We start from the raw sequence: 21,913 nt of genomic DNA, 5'->3' as shown, positions 1-21,913 counted from the left end.
CATAACTGTATGTGGTTCATTACAAGCCTGTCTGTAGAAACATTTCCAGTACACAGAACTATTTATGGGTGTCTGTAAAACCTTACATTTTGACATTTTAGAATTGTGACAATTGTGTGGTTTCAATATGGTTCATATAGATTATGGGGGAATTGTGGGGAAAAAATGCCAACCAAAGGAACTGTGATATTTGCTTAGATTTTACTAATGGTATTTACATGTTCATGGTCTACTTCTTACCTTGGAATTTGTTTGAAAAGGAATTAGTAATTGGATGTTATAGATGACCGCAGTAGTCAATGTATGAAAACATAAAAGTACATTAGTGGTAAATGTGGACAGAATCTGTAACTGGAGAAATGTCTCTTTTCCTGTGGGGCTGAGTAGATACCCTATATGAAACGGGTTCCGTGATCTTTCGTGGCTGATTGCCTGGTACCACGTCTGAAAGACATCAAAGTCATACTACTGATTGCCAGAAGGGGGAGTAAAATTTTACTACTAAATGTGGACAAAAACTTTGCCAGTGGCTTTACTGGAGGAGAAAAATAAGCTGAATAATGTATACCCATGCAAGAGACATACATGGTGGTATATATGTGTATGTGTGTGTGTATGTATATGTGTATATATATATATATATATATATGTGTGTGTGTGTGTGTGTAAAAGACAACAATATAACGGGATCAGGTTCCGTATATCTTGGAATGTCTGCTCTTATGTAAATTTAGCATTCATATTTTAAGGCATGGATTAGACATGCATTGTATAAAAAGGCAATGCAGATCTGTAAGGCATAATCCGCTGTTAATTACATTGTTTTAGTATGTAAGTTGATATATATGCATTCTTTCAGCATTATATTTAAGACCTATAAACAATAAACAGGTAATTATATAGCATTTGTGAATATGGTAGTATTTAAATTAGTCTGCTCCACCCTGATTTCGGTAAAGTTAATCCATTCAAATTACGTTATACCCTGATGCACTGTCATTCACATGAAATCTTAAGTGTGCGAAATTATATTAACGATAAAATCACAGCCTGAAAAAGCACAAGTTCGTTTGAATTCGCCGCTATCAAAGTGGCCTGCATACAACATTTTTATACAAAAAATTCTTATATGGCGATACTAGTTTCTTTAATAATTTGTGATTCCTGCGTTGTGTGTGTTCATCCCTAATATTGTATAACGAACAATAATAATCCATAACCATTTTTCTTGTACAAGGTCGCTGGGAAGCAGGGGAACACCCTGTACGCAATGCCAGCCAGGCGCAGGGTGCACACTGAGGGCTAAAGACGCCATTTAACCTAAACCTCAGTGTTTTGGTTTTTTAACTGCGGAAGAAAAGCGAAGTGCGCTTAAAATAATACGCAGAAACGCTGGCGGAACTCGAGTATTCAACCTGTGAGGTACAAGGTTACAATGGTAACCACCTTCCGCTGTGATAATGGAAACAATATAAAAAACTTCCCATTATTTGTGCTTTCGTGTTTTTCGTGCTCGTTCTAAGCTAAACTGAAACATGACGACATAATAGGTCAACCCTACGCTAGCAGGGTGGGAGAAACAGAGGAAGAGGGAGGAGAATTTCAGAAATGAGGAAAAAAATACTCTGCGACTGCATAATTACTTGGTGGTAATTTTACAGTACATCACTTCCTGTAGCAGCAATGGGCTTTGACTGAACTTTATCGACTGACGAATAAATCCATACATGAAGGTACGAAATAGAAACTGAAAAGGCGATAGCTACACAACATTGAAAGGTAACTGACCACGGGAACAAGAAGAAACGTAAGACGAGTATTTCACATTCACATGATGTTGTGTTTGCGTACCAACGTAAGTGTTTTTCTTGGTATTTTTGGTAAATGCTGAACCAGTTTCCTTCATCTTTAAACGTTCAGCTGTTTTTAACATTTCTATTCGTACAGTTTTTAAGTATGAGTGACTCATTGTGCGTGTTGCTACCTCATTTAAATTAAAACGCATATGCCTAATGGTTAGGTTGTTTCATGAAGCTTTGCATTTTTTGTGAAGCTACGTGGATTGTTAGTGTAATAATCGGTAAACTGAATTTAGCTACCAGTTCTGTCGCCAACTAGTTTATTTGCTGTTTAGTTATGGCAAGTAGAGTATGGCCTATTTGGGACGTGAAATCAACTCTTTTAGTAATTTATATAAATGCCTTTTTTTGTTTAAAAGCTTGAGGTATGTTGAAAGAAGCAGTAAAACAATTAGCATCCAAGCAAACTTTGGATCACATCAAGCAGCATGCTAGCCTGCTCATGCTTTCATTCTCTTGGACTTTGGGGCGGGCACGCGAACTTTATTCAATCATTATATTTTTACAAGTCATTAATTTTTTCTTCTTTTGCTAATGAAAAATAATATTTCTCGTTACAATGATGTACTCATCTACTATGGGTTTATTGCATATTTGCTCTGAAACCATTACCGTGACTTCCCATCGGCCCGTTAAAGTCGAGAAAGTTAATTTTTAATATTTGTTTTATAAATTATTTTGAATACATTTTGTTCATAAGGTTCATAGACTTAGCAGTACCAAGTTGTTTATTAATGCCCTTTATAGTATTAATTTGCATTTCTTTTCAGTAGATGCTTTTAGATGTTTGATGTTGACTCATTTGTATGTGATGCCTTTCAAATGCACTTTACTGGATCATCTTTTTTAATCGACAGTTTTTCTGGTGATAAAATACCCTGTAATGTTCTTGGTATATAAACCAATTGTGACACACTGGAGACGTTTTGGAGAGAATAACTTGAGGGTGAATTTCTGAAGTCTCTCCCCCCTCCCACACCCTTCTCCCCAGGTTTTTTTTTTTTTTTACAGAGCAGATTCAAAACCTGCGGAAGAGGATTAGGGCCATCATGAAAATATTATTAGAATTCTGATTTTAATCTCAGAATTCTGACTTTAGAAAAAAAGAATTCTAAGATTAAAGTCAGAATTCAAATAATATTTTCATGGTGGCCCTAATCCTCTTCCGTAAAAGAACCCTTTTGTTTCATGTGTCCTTTTGTACTTTGTACTGTGTACTTTAATTTTATCTTTCAGTTTATTGTGGTATATATGTCTGCTGCTTAACTTTGTGCAGTGTTGAGATGGTTGCAGAGAAATGGAAATAAACGTTCTTGGGATCACAGACAAAGGCCATGCCTTAAATTGTGCAACAGGTGCCGTATTCCTATGGTCAAAACATGTAACTATGCAAACTATGCAAAACATTCTGTTTTAAAAATTTACTCTTAAGGGCAAAATGCTTACAAAACAAAACGACAAATTTAAATCCCAAACTTCTGCTCCTTTTTGTAGTGGAATAGTAGAACCTGAATAAAAACCTCATTTTATGTGTTTCTGGTGAATATAGTACATAAGCAGGGCAGTTTGCTAGTCTGTCGACATCTGTGTATCCAAGAAACACTTGTCTGTTTGTGTCCATGATGTACTCCTCTCCTTCCCGTATGGCTCTCATTACTTGTCATTCTCATAATGACATATGTCATTCTCCCTTTACCTACATACAAATTTATAAACGTTCATTTGAATTATGTATGTTCCAAATTTTTGAAGTTCTGTGATTACCCACAAGTGCAGATCTTTTATTTGCTGGGTTGATATATAATGAGAATATGGAAACGTGAATGGGACAATTGCATTAATAAGGTTAGCTTGTACTCTATACAATCACCCCTGTTAGAAATGGTGCAACAGTCATTTATACAAAGTATATGTACATACAAGCTAACCTACATGTTTTAGTTACTGTATGTCCTGCATGTAATTCTCCTTTGATTAAGGATTGTCGATAAGCTTCTATGCAAACAGTGCTACAAAGTGAAGTAGCGACGAAGTCAAGTAGCACGTCAAACCTGGCGAAGCATCTTAAAGACCGACATCCCGGTCTTTCTGAGAAATTTTAAAGCTCTTTTAATACACTGAACTATTAAACATTTATCAAAAATGTTAACTTGGCCGGCGCACACCTTAACATTAGCCCTTTATCTATAAGCAGTTAGCCAACGAAAACATTAGGTGTATGCTGTTAATAAGGTAGCGGATAGGCGCAATGGCTGATAATAAAATAATATAGTTAATGTGGGAACAATGCAAAAACGTAAAACAAAAATGTGTCTTGTATAATCCTGAAAAATGTGGTAAACGGCCAGTCATACTTTTAAAAATATACCATCGTATACCGTAAAACCGATATAACTTTGAAAATACCATGATATAAATTTTTGGTCATAACCCCTAGCTCTAGTTGAAATCCTATATCATTCAAGAATGGGGCAACATTTCACTTTCAAATCTGGTCTCCTCATTTCCCAAACGTTTACTAAGAAGAGGTGATGCAAAACAGTGGTACGAGTAAGCATGCCTCTGTCCCAACTTTTTTGAAACGTGTTGTTGGAATCAAATTCAAATTGAGCATATATTTGACATAAAACAATTCATTTTTTTGGTTTCAACGTTTGACATGTTGTTTTTTATTGTATTTTCAATTAAATATGGGTTTATATGATTTGTAAATCATTGAATTCTGGTTGTATTTTACATTTTAGTGTCCCAGCTTTTTTGGAAGTGGGCTTATTCTCACCAAGAAAGAAAGGGCTAACCTAATATTCATTTGACATAATTTTTCTTGAAGTATAGTGGTACCTCGACATATGAACAGTCCTGTTCACGAACAAATGGGGTTACGAACCAGATGTTATTTTTTTTTGTACCTGTACACGAACCATGTTTCAGGCTGCGAACACACAAACATCCCCCAAAAGCGCCCCAAAGAACCACCCGAAACACAAAGAAGTGTACATTATGCCCGATAACGGTTATGGAATGTATAAAAAAACTTGTTGTAGATGTATGTCTATATCTCTTAAGAGGTCGAATATTTGAAAAAAGAAAAAAAATATTGAGAGAATGTTCTGTTATAGCGGTACCTTTCAGTGATTGATAAACATGTTTGTCATGGTTTTTAACAGTCACATATCTATACGTAAAATTACAATACTTATTACAAATTAACTCCTATTTAAGTGCTATATTCTCCATTCACACACAGTGCCAAATGCGTATTGTTTGTTTACAGTACAAACAAAGAAGTTCACCACCATACAACATGTCGCATTACGAAATGTAAATGAAAACTTTAGGCATATGAAAATAATGGACAGTATAAAAAAATAAAAAACATATTTTCAAAATATACTGTATTGTTTTTAACTGTTACTCAGTCTTTTAATGTTAATTGTTTCGTTTTTTTTGGGGGATATTTTGTGGTTCTTTTCCGTGTTTTGGCGTCTTTTGAGTGACCAGCCCACCAACAAGCATTTGCTCAGTTGTACTATTTTGTTTGATTTAGCATTATTTGTTTATAATGAAGGTTATTTTATTTAAAATCTATATTCTTGGTTGCAGAAAAACATAAAAAAAACGTGTTTCTGAGGTTTGAACGAATTTATTGATATTTACATTATTTTAAATGGGAAGAATTGATTCAGGTCACAAACTTTTCGGATCACGAACTGATCTCTCGAAAGAATTAAGTTCATGCACCGAGGTACCACTGTATTTTTTTTTCTTGTGGTTTAGTGATTTTTTTTCTGAGATTTTTAAAAATTCTTTAATGATATGAAACAACTTCTCAGACATTGGTGCACAAGTCTGGCTGTGTTTTGTTGCGGGCTCTGAAAGCAGTTTGTACTTGCTATTGTGATGTATTGTTAGAATTGTTGTGGTGGCCCATCTCATTCAGCCTGCTGTTAGATCAGTAGGTTACCTCATGGCTGTGTTGCATCTGCTTTGTAGGTCAATGGATTTCAGATCTCATTCAGGTGATATTTTCCCCGGAGAGCGAGACTAAATTATTAAGTCTCATAGTCAATACAAATAATATAAGAACATAATAAATTTACAAAGGAGAGGAGGCTATTCGGCCCATAAGTTAAAATCTTATCTATCTCTGATTTAAAGGAACGCAGGGTTTTAGATTGCGCTACACTTACAGGAAGACTATTCCATACTCTAACTACATTCTGTGTAAAGAGGTGATCTCTCAAATCCATTTTAAAATGTTCTCCCGCTAATTTCCACTTATTCCCACGAGTTCTAGTATTTAAACTAATATTGAAGTACCTGTTTGGCCGAACAGCAACCAGACCTGTTAGAATCTTATATACCTGGACCATGTCTCCTTTGCTCAAGGATAAACAGATTCAACTCAGCTAACCTCTTCTCATAAGACATTCCTCTAAGACCAGGAATCATTCTCGTAGCCCTACGTTGCACCCTTTCCAAGGCAGCAATGTCCTTTTTAAGGTATGGTGACCAAACCTGCACACAGTATTCTAGGTGAGGTCTTACCGAGGAATTATATAAGAGATGTAACCCAGCAGGGGCCGGCATGGTGGTGCAGTGGTTAGCACTGTTGCCTTACACCTCTGGGACCCGGGTTCAAGTCTCCTCCTGGGTCACATGTGTGTGGAGTTTGCATGTTCTCCCCATGTCATCGTGGGGTTTCCTCCGGGTACTCCGGTTTCCCCCCACAGTCCAAAAACATGCTGAGGCTAATTGGAGTTGCTAAATTGCCAATTAAATATTGGTGTCAATATTATTAATGTAAATTAGGAACAATAATGGTCCTAAAATTGAACCCTGCGATACCCCACTATGAACACAGGCCCACTGTGACATTGTGCCTCTAATAACTACCCGCTGCCTCCTGTCTGTTAACCAGTTTTCAATCCAAGCTGCTGTAGTTCCTAAAATTCCTGCAGCTTGGAGCTTAAGCAAGAGCCGTTTGTGGAGGCAACATCAAAAGCCTTCTGGAAATCTAAGTAGATCACGTCGTAGGCCTTTTTGTGATCATTTTCTCTTGTAGCTTCCTCAAAGAACTCAAGTAGTTAATATTAGTTATTAAACTGGACCTACCTCTCCTAAATCAAAGTTGGCTATTCCTCAAAATGTTATTTGAATCCAGGTAATGTACGTACCATTTTCACTTGGATCATAGCTTCCATTACCTTTCCAGCTATACAAGTTAAACTGATTGGTTTATAGTTTGTTGGATTACTTCTATCCCCTTTTTTGAATAAGGGTGTTATATTAGCATGTATGTATGTATGTATGTACGTATGTACGTACACAATTACTCAAAATATGTTTATTTTGAATATGTTAATATGCTATCGCAACACCCCTTCAGAGTGTGTAATAGAAAAATCACATAACGTAGATAAACATAGACTGTATAACAATAAGTACTCAGATTTCAACTGAAGTTTTGAAGAAAATGAAATGCTTTTTCTTTTTATAAATAGCCTGTTGTATAATGAGGCCGTAGACTTCTTGCGGTATTACCGGATTAGTGCAAATCCTTATCGTGGTGCACAATCACACCGGTAATGACTATGACACTCTAAATAAAGAAAATAATATGTGAACTGAAATAAAAATGAAAACTATTTACAAAAAAAGTGACTTTAATCAGCAAAATGTACCGCCACATCACCAGCATATTTTTACCTTGTTCAACCAGTTTCTCCTCTTTTAAAAGATGTTGTGGCCGCCGATCTGTCCCACCCATCATCACTTAAGTGCTCATCCCTTGTGTCACATGTGGCATGAGTTCAAGCTAACTAAATTTAATAAGGATAAGGATTCACCGTATTTATACACTAACTTTGGGTGCCACAGTATGCTTCTTATTAATATTTTAGGCATACAACTAAATGCTTATTGACATGTCTGTGAAAATAATGTCCATATAGTGCCGAAAAGCTGGCATCCATTATCTAAAGCCCTTTAATAACAAACAGTTTTATGTCAAAATAAAATAGAATTAACTTTAATTAAAGTCTTTGATTTTCTTGAGGAACATGTTCAAATTAATTGATCAGTCGGTAAAATAGTAGACATGAATCCATAGACATTATTTTCTGCAAAAAATTTAATGAAAATTGTATTTTATTTTTATCATCTCCAAAGTCTGTGCACAAAAATCCTGCAAAAATTTAAATTTGCATTTTAATTTTCCAGTCATGTATGAGTCTGATATGAAAAATTAAAAAAATAATACAAAATGGTTTTTAATTTTTTCATTTTCCAGTTTGACTTTTCATTTCCTACTTTGCCTTTTCATTTTCAAATTCACCGCATGTAAATATATGTTAATTGGAGTGGAGCTACAGATCACTACTGTGTTTTCTCAGTGCGTTTGCGGAAGACATTTTGGAAAACGAAATAAAATATGAACAGAATTTTTAAGCTATGGCAGGTGTGCTTTTATAAGGAAACATTAAAATTAGCCTATCATTTGAGTGGCATACCTGCTGTGTACTATGCATTTCACATTTTCGCAGCAATTATCCGTAGCTCCGCCCACGGTCCCGCTCCGATTAACATATATTTGCATGTAGTGAACTTGAAAATGAAAAGTCAAATTGTAAAATGAAAAGACAAAAGGTTTTTAATTTTATTTTTTAAATTTTTGTCATATCTGAGGCATACTTGAGTGGAAAATTCAAATGCAAATGGTGCTATTTCATTTTAATTTTTATTTCTGCAGGATTTTTGCGCACAGACTTTGAAAACTAAATGGCGAAGTGGAGATTGTATTTTCTTATCATTTTCAGTTAGTTTTTTGCAGAAAATACCTCCCATAGTTTTATATGAAACAACTAAAATGGTAATTTAGGGGGAAAAAATTATGAAATGATGATAACTTCTATGTAATTGTATGTAATGTTGTCAATAATTCCATTCAATTCCATTTTATTTATATAGGGCTTTTAACAACAGTCATTGTCACAAAGCACTTTACATATAACCGGCCCGAACCCCACCAAGCAAGCCTGAGGCGACAGTGGCAAGGAAAAACTCCCTTTAATAGGAAGAAACCTTGAGAGGAACCTAGACTCGGAAGGGGACCCCATCCTCCTCTGGGCGACCGGGGAGCATGAAACTGTATTTACAAACAAACGCCTTGTATTATACTTCAGTATACCATAGAAACAGCTGACAAAAGATCTGCAAAGACTGAAGCAACAGCAAACTTTGCTAAAATCAATACTTGGCATTCTCAAAACTTTTGCCAGTAATTATACACCTAAACTCAGGTCCTTATGAATGTTCACATATAAATAGAACAATAGAATAAATTACATATAAATCTTTGTATTTTAATTTATCTTCTTTAAAATTCAATCAGAATGGTTAAATGCTAGTGAAATACAGACATGAGTGAAAATTTTAAAAAATAGTTCTGCTCCTTATTTTTTGCTTAATTTTCCATGGTCAGATTGACATTTCCCTTTTTAATTTCTCTTTTTAATACTAACATTTTCAAAAGTATAGAGTAGAAATGAGCGTTTATCACTTTGGTCATTAACTGTGCACTTCTGAACTCCGTTTACAACAAATACAAACAAATGAAATCTGTTGCCACCTGTTGTACGAACAGTTACCATATGGGTGCAAATCCAAACCATTTACACACAATTAAAGTGGAGCATTTTTTGGAACCAGTTCTTCATCAGCCATGCTGCATGCTTTGTTTATTCAGCAGCACAGCTGACTCATTTGTGTAGCGCTTCCGCCTGACGAATATTTTTGGCAGTCTGATGGTGTATAATTTTTATTTATTTTTTTGCTCACTGGTTGGAAAAGGTCAATTAAGTTGAGACAGATCCTTGACAAAGCAGTGACATATACAGTCAGTGTTGGGATATTATGCAGGCTGAAATCACTTTGCTTCATTTCGATCTGTTTCTGTTGTAGCACTGTTGTAGCCTCCGAACCTGCAGGTATCGTGTGATAAGTGCTTGTTGGTTTGTTTTTATTCTAAAAATAGTACTGAGCTGTGCACTTGAGTCTAGGCATTCACTGGAAGCTGCACTCGTGCCTAGTTAACTCTGACAGCATGTATGTTTGTAATGTGCTATTTGCTTCACTTGTACATCACTTTTGGCAAAAGCGTTGGCTAAATAAATTTAAACGTATTGCTGTATTGACTTTTGAGCCAGGCAACCAGTTGGTGAATAGGACTGAAAATAAGGTGTAAAGTTGTTTTAAAGTAATAAACCTTCTAATTAGAGCACTTTAATGGGTATGCATATGTGCCCTGTGATGGACTGGTATCTTTTCAAGACAAAGAACAGCCTGATGCTCTGTGATTCAGCCTTCAATGCTGGATTAAGTGGCGGTGCGTAGGTCTATGGGTTAAAACTCCATGTCTGAGATTGGAAAGTTGTTACTTTGAATCACAAAGTAGGGTCATAGAATAGTTGCATTATCATTGGGTCCTTGAGCAAGGCTCTAGGGGTGCCAGATAAATGGCTGACCCTGTACTCTGACCCACCATCCCAAAGGAGTTCATCCCAAAATGTAGTTTTCTGTGTAACTGTACTTGGTGAATATAGTATCATTTCATTCTTTAAGATGTTTGGATGGATCTGGGGTAGTCGGATTATATACAACTGTATCTACCTGCACCATAAGCTGTCATGAAAGCTGAAAGGAAGCACAAGCTGTTTATCCAGCCTGTGAACAGCCTTGGCTACATGTTGACAGCAGTTTTCCACAGACATAACGTTCTGCCAATCAGGAAGAGAAATCTCAGGGTAAAATATAAATCCTTTTGTCTTTGAGCCAGGTCTGATTTGTGAACCTGATTCCACATGCTGTCAGTAAGCTGCCTGTAACTGTGACACACACACACACACATACACACAAACAAACAGACACAGACAAACAAAATCTCAGCTCATTCCATGACGTGCCTTTTTGCCTTTTGTCTGTGTGGAGAGATGAGAGTTCATGTTCTGCAGTACATGTCCCATGCAACAAGCAGAAGTTCATTCTAAAAATGTTTTTATTTATTCCCCCCACCCCCCAGGTTTCCCCCCATTACTCTCCACATTGATGAATGACAGCTGTGGAGTGTGGATCAGACCAGCAGCTGGATGGCGGACGTGTTAATTGGCAGGATCCCAGCTGGCTGCTCTGAAGCGCTGCGAAAATGAGGCTTGAATCAGCATCTTTGATCTTGCGCATCTCATCTGACTAGAGGAATGTCAAAATATTCACTATAATGTTTTTTTTTCCTTTTCTTACATTGTTTGAAGTGCCTTTTTCGCATTGTTGCTTATGGACAAAATAGTCAGATGTTTACTCATAAAGAGGTTAGGGAGAAATTCTCAACCTTTAAACTGTGATCATCTGTACTGACGAAGAACAAGCCCTAGTCTCATTTTTGTAAAGGAAAACAGTTATTCCTCTTCGCAATACCAGGAAACCCATCGCACTACAAAGCACCATATCATTACATGCAGTCCTGAACTTTCTTCCAATTTTTGAAGGGGGGACTCATCTTTCCAGAAGAATAATTGGTCACGAAGCATCCTTGTGTACGAATTTCACAAAAAAGGATCTGACTGCCAAGGTATCATTAGCCACATTGTTTTTGGGGTATGTCAGAGACACCATAACTACGTCCCCCCCACCCCTCTTCAAAGCATAATATTAAAAACCAGTCACACTGAGCATCATGCCAAATCTACAATCAAAATGGCGTTTCCTGATGATGATTCTTGGGGTCCAGCTTATCGTCATGGCCCTCCTCTCCAGGGAGGGTTACCAGAAGAGGGTCACCTATTTTTTCCGGATTTTCCGAAGGACTGACACAGGGGTGGGGGCCTCCATGCAAAACCATACTGGGCGTGATGTCTATGCCAACCTTTCCCTTCTGTCCAAAAGCCTGACGAGGGAGGAGAGCATGCCTTACTGTCCAAAGAAGTCTCCATTAGTTGGTGAGTCCTTTCAGTACTGGTTCATTGATGGACTGTAGCTCAACATGTAGGTTAATTTTGGAACAATACAGAGAGGGGCCGTAATAAACCAGTCCCTCCCCATATAATGGGATTGTGTGCATATGTTTTTGTTCTGTAGGAATGTGGTAGAGGTGGCCATTTCCTTCTCTGTTATTCCTCCATGCTTAATTGATATTTGCACCCCCACTTTCCTCATTTACAGGAGGCCCACTCCGTGTGACTTTCCCTTCTGGGCTGACTTTGGCTCAAGTAGAGCGGAAAAACCCCCTAGTAGTGCGAGGGGGACGTTACAGGCCACCAAACTGCGAGTCTCTCCATCACACCGCAGTCATCATCCCCCACAGGAACAGAGAACACCACCTGAAGTTCCTGCTCTACTACCTACACCCCTTCCTGCAGAGACAGCAGCTCAACTATGGCATCTACATCATTCACCAGGTAAATCTTCTGGCATCAGTTTCAGGTTGGACTTTTTCATTATAACAAAGTGTTTGTGTGTGTGTGTGTGTATCGTGATTTATGTCTGGGGGCAGACCATAGCAAAACTGCAACCACAGTGATCCATGTTGAAAGCAACAGCCCTAACTTTCTCACTGATACATGGCTCCTAGTAAACATATATAGTAGTAAAAGTCTTGCCATTTATATAAATGGTGAAATATACTAATATGTATTATTATTGCTGAAATACACTGCATTGCATTTAAAACTGAAGTCATTTTTACATGGCTGTTGGTGGCTACTGGGGTACAGTTATCAGAAAACTTATCTCGAAAGAAGTAGCTTGTGAAACTGCACAATACACAACCACACGACAAAAATAGACGGTACATAGTACCACATACAACAATCTGTGTAATATAAATATAACACAGAGATGAAATAGGTGGGTGAATATGGCAATAAGTGTGGTAAATATTGCACTCAAAAGATTATAGATATTGATTAAAAAGATAGCTGGTATTGTACACATTAATGTATGTGTCCTGATTGATTTACTGATTGTACAATCTGATGGCTGTCAGAAAGAATGATTTCCCCAGGAATTCTGTGGTACATTTTTATGTTGCTGTGGCTGAAAGTGCTATTAATAGTGGTATTATAATTAATAACAAAAACAAAATGTATATTTATAATACATATAAAGTCATGCTCTTCTGGCTAAATTATTTTCCAGATAAAAGGGAAAAGGAATTTGATTTGAATATTGAAATGATGCATGTGGCCTCAATATGATGTGCAGCTGCTATTGGGAATGCATCTGTTCTGGAAAGGTACTAATTATTATTAGTTGCTGTGGTGTCAAGTTTGTCTCGGTCTTCAGCGATCTCACAACTACAACTACATGCTGTGTAAAGTGCTTTCTCAAATTCAGTTTAAAATGTTCTCCCGCTAATTTCCACTTGTGGCCACGAGTTCTAGTATTTAAATTAATATTGAAGTAGCCATTTGGCTGAACAGCATCCAGACCTGTTAGAATCTTATATACCTGGATCATGTCCCCCCTTAGTCTCCTTTGCTCAATTCATTTAGATTCAGCTTAGTTAATCTCTCCTCATATGACATTCCTCTAAGACCAGGAACCATTCTTGTCGCCCTACGTTGCACGATTTCCAAGGCAGCAATGTCCTTCTTAAGGTATGGTGACTAAACCTGCACACAATATTCTAGGTGGGGTCTTACCAAGGAATCATATAATCGCAGCATCACCTCCCTTGTCTTCGCTAATCTTGTTCACAGGAGCACATAAGATATGCATCCCTCAGTGCCGGCAATGACCGTGCATCTGCTGCGAGATCCATGATGTATGTGTCGTGGCCAACGATCTATTCCCAGATCAGCAAGTCGGCTATCGACCGCAGCTTAAGTTTCCACCGCTGTGATACAGTGTAGGCAGGAGAAGTCTCATACAATGGGAATTTTGAGTAATGTAGATCAAGTTCACAGCACCTACCCAAGGAGCTGCTGGATAGTAAGTCCGAGTACAATCGAGAAAATCCAGTATAGTCCTAAAAGGTGCATTGCGGTTTCCCCATTCATACACTAAACCAATTTTTACCACCTTAGCTGCACTCCAAAACCAAAAGAACCCAGTGTAATGTGGGGAAAAGCAGTTCCAACAACTTTTCCAACACAAACCCTGGAAGTACCCTTATTCACATGAAGCTGAGCCAGTGGATTGGGGCAGCGAAAGCTTGTGTTAGGCCAGTGAGAAATGGAAATAAACCAAATTTGTGGAATAGTTTTGTTCTCTACCATTATCTTTGTAAGACAACAGGAATTTTGTTAAATCAATAAGCACAAAAAACATTCTCACATTCCAGTTATCTGCTGCAGGCTGAGTTATTGGCTTGTAAACAGTGATGGATTGAAATCCCTGGCACATATGCGGCATTGAGTCGATGAAGTAACTGATTTTCTTTCTGCATGGGCACACTTTGCTTTTTTGATGGCCAGGAAAATTTTCACTCTGGCTGTAGTATCAGCCTCTCTGTGTCCAGATCTGTAGGCAGCACCTCTGATTTTCATGAGGGTGCACAACACCAGGGTTTATGGTTTGTGTGTGTGAGATGATAATTTTGGAGACAGTTACATCCTTGTGTTTCTTGATACAGCCCATCGATAGGCTGTGTAATCCTCCATGTGTACTGAGTCGCCATAGGTGGCAGATTCCCTGAAGATACCCCGGTCTGTGCAGTTGAAGCAGTATTGTAGTGCAGATACAGCATTCTGAGGTGTACACCACCTGCAGGGCTGGTCTGATCTGTGTCTGCATAGGTCTGTAGGCTAGAGCCAGGATGATAGAGATGTGATCTGATTGTCTGACTTGGGGGAGGGGTGCTACCTTGTGCACGGTGGATGTTTCCATATACAACATGCTTTCCCTTCATGCGGCAGAATCAGTGTTCTGGGGAAATCTGGGCGGAACTGACTTTAATGATTCATGATTGAAGTCCTGAGAGACAATGAAGAAGCTGTAAGGGTGAGTTTTCTGAAGCCCGCTGATGATCCCACAAAGTTCACCCTGGGTCCCACTTAGGTTTGCCACCTGTCTCAGTTTTCCCTGGGTCGTCCTCTGTCTTTGAGCAAATGCCTTAGAAATTTAATATTCTTTACCGGGACACGAATTGTCCCAGTTTTTTTGTGAAAATGTGCATGTGATTTAGAATTTTGTAGTTTCAAATAAAATCTCACTTGGTTTCTTTCTACCGTTATTCTTTTTTCTTCCTAGTTTTTATACATGCAATCCTCTGTCCAGAAACTGTTAAAAATAGGTCAAACACAGCGACGATTGGCAATGTTTATACATTTATTTGATTGGTAGCATAAATACGAAGCTTACCTTGTTATATAGCTGCGCAGGCTGTCGGTCTGCTGTGTGCATCCATATCCATGACTCCATTGTGACTTGATTAAAATTGCTAGGCAGATGTAACATTATTTAAAAAATAACTTCTTTTATGAAACGGGGGGAGTGACGGGCGGGGAGGATGACAAAACCAGCATCAAAGAAACGGTGATTTGCAATGTACAATGCAGGGGACATTCTAAAACGCTTAATGTGAAAAGGCTTAACCCAACTTAATGTACCAAAACAGCCACCAATAATCACCATATTTTTCACACATGTCTGGTCATAAAGACTTTAACCTTTTCTTTGCAGCCACTTCAGATATTTTATTAGTACCATTAGTTATATACAATAGTAATAATATATACTTTATACATATATACAAGAATATTACAACAATTGTCGTAGTTATATTCTTAACATTCATCCAACAGCCTTTTAAGCGGCTGCTTTAGGGTAATATTTTCATAGTGCTTTTTATAACAGGCATATCAGTTTATAGAGATGTTTTATAGATAAGCAATTGTAATACTCCTTAAAATTCTTAAAATATTGTCATCCAACAACCACTCTCAAGGTTCACCTCTCAACAGTCAATTTAAAGGCTACGTTAAATTCCTATTTTATTAGGTGACCACCGTCATAGCCGATATAATATGCAATGCAAACAAAATATTCAATTTTTTTTTACTTATCAACTGATTACAATACTACAAATATAAGTAAGAACCCTTCACAAATCTTACATACAGTATAACTATATACAATAAAGCAGCAAAGTCAATGGCCATTTTTTTCAGTTTATAAAATTCTAGAGTTTTACTTGGCTCAATGGGGAAACTATTGAGTGGGCCATCACAGGCTACATAGGTCATGCTAAGGTGTTGGACTCTGTTTTGTGTATGCCCACGTTAATTTATTAGATGGCTGCACTTTCAAACTTTGGCCCAGTTTTACAGTTTTGTGCAGCTCAGAGAGCTTTAAATTTTGATACAGTTCTGATGCCCTTTAATACTCATGTGTGAGGTCCTGGTTCACACTGGCTTCTTGCTGCAGCAGATTTCACAGAACAGGAAATTTGCATATTCAATTCAAACCTCAGTTTTGAAATGCCAAAAACTGCGAGCTCAACTCTCCTAAAAGTTGTGGCGTGCATTTACAGGGCAGCTGCAGAACATTTTCGGGCATCTGACTGGACAGTCACGGATGTCCTAAATGTCCCACAACAAGCAAATGGTTACTGTGGCATTTTTGCCATTGTGTATGCCTGCTCAGTCATCATCAACTCACCAATAGGGTCAGTTGACATCCAAAAAGTTAGGTTGTAGATTCACGCTCTAGTTGAAGACGGCAAGGTAGTAAAAACCAGGCGATCAGGCCTCTCACAAAAAAGCTTTTATGCCACAGGAGAAAGGTGCAGTCATATGCTGCAGAGCTGAAGGCTGTACCTATGAGAGGAAGAGAGCACAACTCCACCTTGCAAGGGCGAAAATAAATCACACAAACACTAAGAACTGAACCCTGTGTGCTACTCGTCAAAATGTAAGGATGACCCAGAGTACAGGCATGAGTACATTTTGTGTGTCATTTGTAGGTGATGGTTTCACCTTAAGTCCACAAAGTCAACTGATCGTTAAGTCGTTGCTTGTACCGACTACCACAAATGTCTAATGTGTTCTAACTAAATCAGTGACTATTGTGAATGAATTTTGACTGGGAATCTTTCATATCGATTAAAAAAAAAAAAAAATCAGATTTTTAGTTTTACATACTAAGAATTACAAGCAACAAAAGTTGTGCCAACGTATTCTCTTTTGTTCAGATGATTTGTCTTTCATATCAAAGTCAAAGTAAACTTTATTGTCATCTCTGCTATATACTGTACAGGTACATAGAGAGACGAGATGATGTGGCGCCAGTTTTTTTTCCAGTGCAGACGAGAGAAAGACATGTAACAAATAGGCACGTGGTAAACAAAGTAAATATAAGGTATACAAGAAAATATACTATACTTGGAGATAGAGGTAGAGGAGGTTACAATAGTTATATATGGAAAATGTGCAAATAAGTGGCAGAAGTGCAAAAATGCTTGTAGCAGAGTTTGTGTGTAAAGTGCAGATGTGCAGGAGTCAATTTGTTAGCAGTCCGGGTGTGTGTGTGGGGGGAAGTGTGTTCAGGAGTCTAATGGCTTGTGGGAAAAAGCTATCCCGCAGCCTGGAAGATCGAGTCCTGATGCTGCGATGGCGTCTGCCAGACATGTTTGCTTGCTTTTTTTTAAATGGCAAATGCTTTGCTTTTCTTTAAGTAGCGAGTAACATTATTAATAACCTACCATTTTTACTTTTTCAGCTTATTAAGCAGACCCTTGTGGTGCTCACATTTTTTCTCTCTTCATACCCTGTTAGTTTATTTTCTGAAACATATTATTTTGAATAACACAGAATAATTATTAACATTAGCATTTTCTACAAAGGTTTGTGCTCAGAAATAATAGACATTTTGGGCTATAGTGTTTCGGACTGTATTAAAATCTGTTTGTCTATCTCTAGGTCTGTCCATCAGTGCCCTACAGAATTTGATTGACTGTAAAAGTAGTACTCCGTGCTCCTCTGGCACCATGCTGTATGTGTATGATATCAATTGCTGTGGTGGGCTTAAAGAAACACTGATAAAGCCACTAGGTCTGTTTTTCCTGAAGGCAGGGAACTACACCTTCAACAGGGCCAAGCTGATGAACGTGGGCTTTCGAGAGGCCATGAGGGAGGAGGACTGGGATTGTCTGTTCTTCCACGACGTGGACCTGATCCCTGAGGATGACCGCAACACTTACACTTGTGATGCCCACCCCAAGCATGCTGCCATTGCAATGGACAAGTTTGGCTACAAGTGAGCTCAGCTGCTTTCTAGCTTCCTCTTCCTAGTGTCACACTCTGCCATGATGGTCAAAGTCAATGGGACTCAATGGGATTAAGGTCTGCGGAGTTTCCTGGCCATGAACTCAAAATGTCAATGTTTTGTTCCCCGAGCCACTTAGTTATCACTTTTGCCTTATGGAATGGTCCTCCATCATGCTGGATACGGCATTGTTCATCACCAAACTGTTCTTGGATGGTTGGGAGAAGTTGCTCTCGGAGGACGTTTTGGTACCATTCTTTATTCATGGCTGTGTTCTTACGCAAAATTGACGGATATTCATGGCTGCTGGAGGGGCAAGAAACCTAGTCAGACCACAATTTTTGCCTTCAAAGTGTCTTAATCCTCAGAGGCCAACCAGGGAGGCATCTTGCTTCTAATAAGCACAGACCAGTTCACTCAGGAAGTAATAGACCATTCCGGCCAGTCATCTAGATTGTCTCTCAGCAGAAAGCATATCTGTGCTTTTTTTTACCCTGTCCTTTCTCCCCAGCATGGGTGACATAATTAGCATTGAGGCAGTTAGAAGCTTCCAGTTGCTTCCAATTAGCATTCCTTGCTGGTGGTTTCCAGGCCAACCATTAACAAGCGGTTGCAACTGTTCACTTGTGTGGTGACGATCAGCCCCTGCTGGCATGTGTCAGGTTCCCAGTGGGTCATTGCATCACACATGCAGTGGCCCCCAAAGTATTCAGACCTCTCCCACCAACATAATTATATCTTAATACTGAAATAATATAAACAGATTTGTTCGTTTTGTATTTTACTTATTTACATTTATCTGACACTTTTATCCAAAGTGACTTGTAGCAGAGGGAATGATTGCAATTAATGTGTGCTCCCTGGAATTTGAGCCCACTACTTTTAGCTTGTTGGCACAATCCTCTACTTTTTGAGCTATAGTAGCAGACACACTGCATTTTTGTTTTACTACTCACTAATAAATTCCTTTCAGCCACATAAATGAAGAAGCAGATTTGCACTGATTAACATGATCCCTGACAAACTAGCTGTCAGACACAAATGACTCACCACACTTTGTTTTCCTGAATTGCACTAGTTTGCACATCACTACTCCAAGCATTGTGTGGTCTGGATCTATAGACAGGTTATTTACATTGTGATTCTGTCCCAGAAAGTAACATAAAGGTTTCTCTTCTTTGCTGGCACAGGCATCTCTTGCTCCATTCGTCATTCCTGCTCTTTCTCCCTTCTCAGGCTTCCATATAAGATGTATTTTGGCGGTGTGTCTGCTCTGACCCCTCTGCAATACCTCAAGATGAATGGCTTCCCTAACAACTACTGGGGATGGGGGGGTGAGGATGATGATATCGGGATCCGGTAGGAATATCTGATAATTGCTTATGTTCCTTTAAACTTCAGTCTGTCTTCTAACATGGACTGTCATGACTGGAATTCCTTACATGCACTCATGAAGTATGTAAGGACTCATGAAGCAGTGGATAATGGTCTGACCCCCACTCTTTCTCTCTCTCTGTCTCCCACTTCATATTAAACAGTGTGTCCCTGGGAGGGATGCTCATCACTCGGCCATCTCTGAATGTGGGCCGCTACAAAATGATCAAACACAAGCTGGATAAGGGCAATGAGGTGAATCCACGAAGGTATGGCACATGTTTGCCTACAGGTATTTCATGCAAGCTGAAGCGCAGATTTTCTCATTCAGTAGTACCCTTGACTGGCTGAGAACCACCCAGAATATGTAATAGAGCTGCAAATACAGGTTGCCTTTAAGGAATTTTCCATTGCTGCAGATGGATGCTTTAAAATAACTTTGCACAAAAAATTGCTATAACAATGTGCTTGAAATTTTACCCATTGCATCTGTTCATGCGTCACCCTGTTCAGGTTCAACATGCTGGCAAAGACCAGGCACACCTGGAAAGAGGATGGCATGAGCACTGTGGAGTATGAGGTGTTATCTCGGGAGTACCTGCCCCTCTACACCAACATCACTGTCAACATTGGCACCGAAAAGGGTCTGCTCAGTCTTCCTCCAAAGACCCAAATGGCTGCAAATAGACTGCCGAAGAAGGATGCTAAGGCCTCACTGCCAGATAACGAGCTCCATCCGCTCTCCTAAAGAAAGATGGAGACAAGTATCCCCCATAGAATAAAACCACAATTTCAGTGACAGATGGATCATAAAGAGATTTTTCTCCTATTTGTTTTAAAATCGCCATATCCCTTATCTGAATCGTGGCTCAGACATTGTCGACCGGCATGATGATTTCTGTGACCATGTGCATGTCTAAATGGGCACAGTATACCCCTCCAAGAGCTCACTCTGCATTACAAGGGCAGCCATGCAGCCCACATATTTTCTAATCTTAGTTATGCAGTGGAAATGAATGAAGGAATATGAAATGATATACACAGCTTGTGGATTCTCCTGTCTTGAAGTGGGATCATGTCCTGACCCTGGCTTTTCAGTCCGCAGAGATAGACCTATTGCCATATTGTTCTCAGTACACCATAATTTGGTCCAGTTCCAGATTTTTTCACTGGCTTCTATTTCACTGTGGAGTTAAGATTAATGTTAATCAAAATCAAAGTGGCTTATACAAGTTTTACTGTAATTTTCACCAGTTTCACACTACACACATAACATGTTCTTTCGTTTATCTTTTTTAAACAGCAGGTAAAGAGCCCACCGTCATTCGTCTAAGAACTATGCACATCAGTGTCTTAAATGTGTGTACGATTGTGTTTCTACTATTGTCACATTTTCTTGTGATTATCCGATTGAGTCCAAAACTGGACATATGCGAACCAAGAATGTAATGTGTATGAGCTTCACTCATTCTGAATCCATTCTGTGCCTGTTTGCTGAGTTTCTCTGTAACTCTACGTCGGCTTCGGCACCCGGCATCTCCGGTCATTCGCACGCCTCTGTCTGCTGCCTCTGAAGGGGTCCTCACCTTTATTAGCTGGAGGCTGAATTATTTAATTTTACAGAGGGTTCGTATGGGATGAAAACTGAAACCCTATGGTAGCATTAAGTTCCAGTCAGAGGGAAATGTGAGCCTCAGGGACAGGAGCTTTAGGCAGGCAGCAGGCATTGTGAAGGCCATTTTCCATATCCTACGAGGTATTTGAGGTTCCTCTTAATGAAGCCAAAGATAATCATGACACAGCTGATTGCGAACATGTCAACATGAGTGTGGATGTGGAGAATCTAAATAAGTAGCGATGTGGTGACCTCACATCACCAGAGTGGTGGGCATGACTTCCCGGTCTGTGTGGGGTTTTGCATGTTGTCCCTGTATTTGCACACATTTTTACCTGGTACTCTGGTTTCCTCTTTGGTGAATTAGTGTCTCTAAATTGTCGGTAGCGTGTCTGTCTGTGTCTGGTTTGTTTGTTTACCTGCCTCATTTTCTGAGCTTCCTTGGATATGCCGCACGCTCACTGTGACCTCATATGAAAAATGATAAAAACTGAGATGTCCACTGATGACATTAGTCCATGTGTACAGAGTAAACTCAGTTATTTTGGAACACAAACCTTGAGAAATGAAGAATTTTTTGAATTCTCTAATATTTTGGTTGCTCTTGTCCATTATGCATAAGATGCGGCTTCTTGTGGTGACTATTGCTTTCCCTAGTAAAATAGGATAATCTCTGTGGTTAGAACTGGGCCACTGCAGAACTCTGTGACGTGTGTAGGTTTTCAAATTAGCAGGGCAACTGATTAATTAAACAGTTCAGAGTGGCCTTAAAACTTTGATTAATAAACAAATGGATACAAACGTA

At 38.7% G+C, this 21,913-nt stretch overlaps 1 protein-coding gene across 1 annotated transcript; it reads left to right on the top strand.

Moving 5' to 3' along the window:
* The first annotated feature begins 1,554 nt into the window (after positions 1 to 1,554).
* On the top strand, positions 1,555 to 21,913 carry LOC125748551 (beta-1,4-galactosyltransferase 3-like). The gene is made up of 7 exons (XM_049024834.1): positions 1,555 to 1,855; positions 10,939 to 11,851; positions 12,075 to 12,310; positions 17,923 to 18,110; positions 19,356 to 19,478; positions 19,658 to 19,762; positions 20,007 to 21,913. The coding sequence occupies exons 2-7, from the start codon at positions 11,590 to 11,592 to the stop codon at positions 20,239 to 20,241; spliced, it is 1,149 nt and encodes a 382-aa protein (XP_048880791.1). The 5' UTR covers positions 1,555 to 1,855; positions 10,939 to 11,589; the 3' UTR covers positions 20,242 to 21,913.

The sequence above is a fragment of the Brienomyrus brachyistius genome, chromosome 9, assembly GCF_023856365.1.
Source record: "Brienomyrus brachyistius isolate T26 chromosome 9, BBRACH_0.4, whole genome shotgun sequence".
In the NCBI taxonomy this organism is placed as follows: Eukaryota; Metazoa; Chordata; class Actinopteri; order Osteoglossiformes; family Mormyridae; genus Brienomyrus; species Brienomyrus brachyistius.
This window is presented reverse-complemented; position numbering and strand designations above follow the sequence as displayed.